This window comes from Perognathus longimembris, unplaced genomic scaffold (assembly GCF_023159225.1).
Source record: "Perognathus longimembris pacificus isolate PPM17 unplaced genomic scaffold, ASM2315922v1 HiC_scaffold_4665, whole genome shotgun sequence".
In the NCBI taxonomy this organism is placed as follows: Eukaryota; Metazoa; Chordata; class Mammalia; order Rodentia; family Heteromyidae; genus Perognathus; species Perognathus longimembris.
This window is the reverse complement of record NW_025960007.1, coordinates 1-5,712: the sequence shown is the minus strand read 5'-3', so window position 1 is coordinate 5,712 and position 5,712 is coordinate 1. Positions and strand designations below refer to the sequence as shown.

At 59.0% G+C, this 5,712-nt stretch overlaps 1 protein-coding gene across 1 annotated transcript; it reads right to left on the bottom strand.

Annotated features, from left to right (window-relative positions):
* Positions 1-1,349: 1,349 nt before the first annotated feature.
* Positions 1,350-5,528, bottom strand: Xirp1 (xin actin binding repeat containing 1). Its single transcript, XM_048337218.1, is given in 4 exon segments — positions 1,350-2,054; positions 2,257-4,133; positions 4,136-4,844; positions 4,846-5,528. Coding segments are annotated over 4 exon segments (3,252 nt in total). The 5' UTR covers positions 5,506-5,528; the 3' UTR covers positions 1,350-2,048.
* Positions 5,529-5,712: the final 184 nt, after the last annotated feature.

Genomic DNA, 5,712 nt, shown 5'->3' with positions numbered 1-5,712 from the left:
TCTCCTTTGGGCAGAGTAATGGTGGGAGCTCCTCTAAGTCAAATCATCATGATAGCCCTGAGATAACTTACATAAAATATATGGAAACATATATCATTCACATCAAAAGTGCCTGGCCCGAGTGTCTCAGATAGGTAATCCCAGCCTCTCAGGAGGCTGAGAACAGATTATTTTTTGAAGCCAGCCCAGGCAGGAAGTCTATGAGACTCTAACTGACTGCCCAAAGTCAGCTGTGGAAATGATGGCTCAAGGGGTAGAGTGCTACCCTTGAGCAAAGAAGCTCAGGCCCAACACACAGACCCTGAGCTCAAGCCCAAGGAATCCACAGAAGAAAAGGAACAAAATGAGAAGCTCCTTAATGAAACAGTTTACTGATTTTATGTAAGTAGTCACTGGTGTCATGTTTTCAATAATGTGGAAAAAGTGTGCTTTTCAATAAACCTTCTCAAATTACCTATCTTCAGGTTACTGATGAGCATATCTTTACAAGTAACAGAAGGTGCTTGGAAAGTATATTAAATAGCATTATAGTTTGCTGTAAGATGCATGTATATTTGTAAAATTAGAAATAAATGACCAATTGCCAAGAAAAAATATGCTATGCCTATAAATACCTATTGTGTATATGTGAATGTTTTTGTGTGTGTGTTTTATATAGGCATATATATGTTTATGTATTTATTTGCAGTATTTTTCCCCCTGCAAATGGATCCAATCTGCTTGTAAATCCTTTCCTCTCTTTAAAACTAAGTCCCAGAGCGAGAATGTGGCTCAGTGGTAGATTGCTTGCCTAGCATGCATGAAGCCCTGGGTTCGATTCCCCAGTACCACATACACAGAAAAAGCCAGAAGTGGTGCTGTGGCCCAAGTGGTAGAGTGCTATCCTTGAACAAGAAGAAGCTCAGCCTGAAATACCTGTCCAGTGAGGGCAGCAGGCAGACTTGAGAGCTTTCTAGGGCTTGCATTTTCCTGTGTGCTGGTCTTGGGTTTGAACTTGAGACCCTGAGCTGCTCCTCCATCCCTTAAGCTTATTTTGTTCCGGGCTGGTGCTTTACCACTTGAGCCACACACCCTCAGCGCCACCGCTGGCTTTCTTGGGGTGCTTCATTGGCGAGATCAGAGTCTCACGGCCTGCGTGTGTGTGCGTGTGTGTGTCTGCACCCATCCTGGGGCTTGAGCTAAGGGTCTGGGCTTTGTCTTTGAGTGATGGTGATGATGATGATGATGATGATAATGATGATGATGATGATAATGCTCAAGGGTGGCGCTCTACCCCTTGAACCACACAGCTCCACTTGCGGCTTTATTTCTTTCTTTATTTTTGTTGTGGTTGTTGGTTCATTGGAGATCAGAGTCTCCTGGATGTGTTTGCCTGCCTAGGGCTGGCTTTGAACTCTTCGCCTCCCACATTGCTTAGAGGCCAGACATGGCACCCAGAGCTTTCTGGAGCAATGGCCAGTAACTGCCTGCTTGGCGGGGGGAGGGGGGGGGGAGGTCTAGCTCTTTGAGCTGGGTAACCTCTGTCCTCATCCAGGGTTCAGATCTCTCTTGAAGGGCTATGGGAGGGGGGGGGGTCCCTCTGTGGTGACGTCAAACCTCAATGGAGAATGTGCAGGTCAGAGTAGTTGATGCATTCCAGAAGGTTCCAGAATCTTCTGGAAGGTTCCGGAAAATTCTAGAGGTCCCAAATGGAGGGGGTGGGGATCACCATACCAGGGTTCAGGTTTCTGGCCACGGCCACGTCCCAGCGTTGTTCTAGAACTCACGGCCTGCTCCATCTGGGGGGCCGTGGCCTGGGTGGAGGCCTGAGAATCTGCTCAGCCTGGGAGGTGGAGGGAGGTGGGCTAGGTGGGCAGGCTTGGGAGGTACTGGTGGCTTCTTCCCCCGTGGCCTGGCGGGGTCCACTTTGGGGGTGTCCATCGGCACCCCTTCAGGGCGGCTCTGGCGGGCAGCAGGGTCTCTGAGGGTCTGAAGAGGAGATGATGCCATGTTCCTCCAGGTCACATCTTCCTCCTGGCAGCCGGGGAGGGTGGACGGGGGCCCGGTCATCACAGCTGGGGGCGCAGGAAGAGGGGGAACAGGGTCATGGGGCTGCAGGTGGGCCGCGCCTGCCGTCTGGGGTTCAGGGGAAGCCTGGCCGACCCCCCAAGAGCCCCAGGTCTTCACAGGGTGAGCAGTGTAGACGCTATCGGGGATGGTCCCCCCACCTCGCCCCCCGGGGAGCCCCCTGGGTGGGAAATCCACTTCCCCACTGACCTCTGTGGGGATCTTGGGGTCCCCTCCGGCTCCAGGCCTGAGGGGAGGACCCTGGGGGTCCCCTGGAAGCCCGTCATGAGCGGGCAGGGCAGGGACTACAGGGGTGTGCTGCTGGGGGTGTCCGTCCACCACCCGCCGATGCAGGCTCCTGGCCTCGGCCACGGCCGCCCGGAGATTTCGCATGGCACCCTGGAAATCGGGGGTCCCCGGGCCGCCATCGCTCTCCGCTCTGTGCTCCTCTCGGGGCTCCCCGGCTACGGGAGAGCAGGGAGTGGTTGGGAGGCTTTCCGTGAACCCCATCTTCACCTGGCCCCCCAGTGGGGAGACGTGGATGATGCTTGCTTTGGCTGGAAGCTTCTGGACCTCCTGGCCGGCTGGTTGTGCTGTGGGGTCCTCGGGGGGTTCCCATCTCTGCTGCTGAAGCCCATCCAGGTCGCCATGGTTGATGCAACTGGCCAGCCTCTGGACACCCCTTCTTTGGGGGGCACCCCCAGCCGGCCGGGGTTGGAGGGCATAGGCCGTCAAGGCCACCAAACCCTTCGGGGTCTCCTGCATCACCAACCCCACCTTGGCCATGCCGGGGTCGAGGCTACAAGCCAACAGCTGCTGGAAGTCGGGGTGCAGGTCCCCCGTAGGCCCAGCCAGTAGGAGAGGGGACAGTTGGAGCCTGCCCAGCTCATCACCCCGAACCAGCAGCCCCTGGGGCTCCACATCTGGACGCCTCAACAGCTGGCGGACCACTCCAGGCAGCTCCCCGGACACCACTTCCTCTTTCTGGAGGGCCAGCCCCCCGGGGGCCGGGCCTGGGAATCTGAATTTGGCCAGGTAGAGTCTCCCAGGGCCTCGCGCTTCGATGACAATGCCACCATGATGTCCCAGGCCCAGCCTGGAACCCTGCAGAAGCTCCAATATCTCCTTGGCACCTCCCATGTCCCTTTCAGGCCCTTCTAGAACATTCTTCTCAGGAGGCAAGGAAGCCAGGTGACCGTTTTCAAAGAGCCAGGTGAATTTGCACACGGGTGGGCTCAGCCCGGGATCTGGGGGGGTTCTGGAACTTTCTTCTTCCTCCTGGCCAGGCTCCAGGGACTGGAAGGTTTCTTTGTGCCCAGAAGGGATGTGAACTCGGCTCCAGCACCTGACCAACCCTTTCCCACCGCCGGGACGGCAGGGGGGCTGCAGAGGCTCGGTCTCAAAGAGATGTCGGTCTGTCTGTCCGTCCTCAGCCTTCACCAAGTTGGCTTGCAGGTGCCGATTTGGGGAGCCATCCCCCTGGTCCTCCGTGGGAGGGTAGAACAGCCACGTACAAGATGGCGCCGTGGCCTCTGACCCCCGTGGGGCCGAGAGATCACTCAGGGGCTGCGTCTCAAACAACCACCGGATGGTTTGCACGTTGCCTTTGGGGGTGACTTCCGTGGAGGGTCCCCCTTCCTCCTCCTCCTCCTCCTGGCCTTCTCCCGGTGGGGTCTGGGAGTGGATCGTGGCCAAAGGCTGGGTCTCAAAAAGCCACCGGATGGTGGACACGTCACCGCTCCTCACTTCCTGCCTGGTAATGCCTCGAACCAGATCCACCATGTCAGGACCGCCCCCTAGCTGGTCCAACGGCCGAGTCTCAAACATCCACCTGTAACCCCGGACGTCGCCCCCCAACACCTGTTCTCTGCTGACGGCGGTCAGGCCGTACAGCCGGCCTTTGCTGTCCTGCATGGCGTACACGGGGGTGGTGGGATTCTGGGGTGACCCCGTACTAGTAGCATCTCCTGTTCCTGCCCTACTAATATTCCCCGAGGCGGAGGAAAGCTCATCCTGACCAATCCTATCCAGAGGAAGGGTCTCGAAGAGGTGTTGAAAGGCCTTCACATCCCCCTTTGATGCGTCTCTTGGGGGACACCTGGAGACGGGGGCCAGGTTGGGGGATCCACCACGGGCCCCTCTCCTTCCTGGTGCCCCACCTTCTGGAGTTCACCCACTTGGACAGGGTGCGTGAAATCATCCAGGGGCTGGGTCTCGAATAGCCACAGGGTGGATCGGACATTGCCGGGGACGATTTCTTCCTTGGGTGGGGCTTGTGCATCTACTGCTGCTGCTACTTCTTCTTCTTCTTCTTCTCCTTTCAGAGTATCCAAGGGCCGGGTCTCGAACCGCTGGCGCTGCTGTTGAACCCCTGGCCCATGGAGGACGAGGTCCGGGGAGGCCTGGAAATGCTGTTCGTCCACCACCATCTCCCGGATCGCATCCAGGGGCTGCGTCTCGAAGATCCACTGCATGGCGCTCACGTCGGGCCGGGCCACCTCCTCCAGGGAGATTCCCCGGATGACCCGCACCTGGCTGGGGTCTTGCTGGAAAGCATCTAAGGGCCTGGTCTCGAACAGCCAGCGGGCGGTCCTGACGGCGTGGCTCTGGATCTCTTCCCGGCAGGCGGCCCGCACCTCGTGCATGGCGCCCTGGGCGTCCTGGAAGGCGCACAGGGGCTGGGTTTGGAAGAGCTTGATGGTCTTCTTCACGTCGCCCCTCAGTTCCTGGAGCTCCGAGCGCAGCTCCAGGGGGCTCTGGTCCTGCAGGGAAGGGCGAGACCCCAGGCAATCCAGCGGGCCGGGTCTCAAAGAGCTTCCTGGTGCCCTGAACATCTCCCTTGGCCACAGCCATTTTGGTGGTGGTGGTGGTGGTATCCATTGGTGATGTCTGGCCTGTCATCGCACATGGTGGCTCCATTGGTGATGTCTGGCCTGTCATGGCACATGGTGGTGGCTCCATTGGTGATGTCTGGCCTGTCGTCGCACATAGTCGCTCCATTGGTGATGTCTGCCCTGTCGTGGCACATGGCGGCTGTGTCTCAGACAAGCCTCCAGCTGCTGGGCCCTGGATACCACATGGTGGTTGGGGTCCGGCTGGCTCCTGGGGTAGGTCTTTGGTGAAGGAGCCTTCCTGGAACCTCCTGGAGGTGTCCTGGACGTGACCCCCTGGCACGGGCTCCCTGGGAGCGGGCGCGTCGCGCTCCCCGATGGCATCCAGCCTCCAGTTCTCGAAGATCCAGCGCATGCACTGGACGTCGCCCTGGCCGGGCTCGTCGGGGCCCAGGACGGCGGCCAGGTCCTGGGCCACCGCCTCGGCCAGGCGCCCCCGGAGCTCGGGGTGCATGTGTCGGGAGAGGCGGCGCAGCTCGCCGGCCCGGCGCTGCTGGTGGAAGTGGGAGAAGGCCTCCTTCGGGGGTGGTGGGGGCAGAGGCCCCGACCCGTCCTGGGCGGTCGTCATGGGTGGGGAGGGCGGGAGAGACACCTGCTGCTGGGCCTGCTGAGAAAGAGAGGGCCTGAGGTGAGGGGATTTCTCTCCCTTCCGCCCTCCCTCCCTTCTCCCTCCCTTTCTCCTTCCCTCCCTCCCTCCCTGATTCCCTCTCTCCCTTCTTGATTCCCTCCCTTCTTCCTTCCCTCCCTCTCTCCCTTCCTCCCTCCCTCCCTCCCT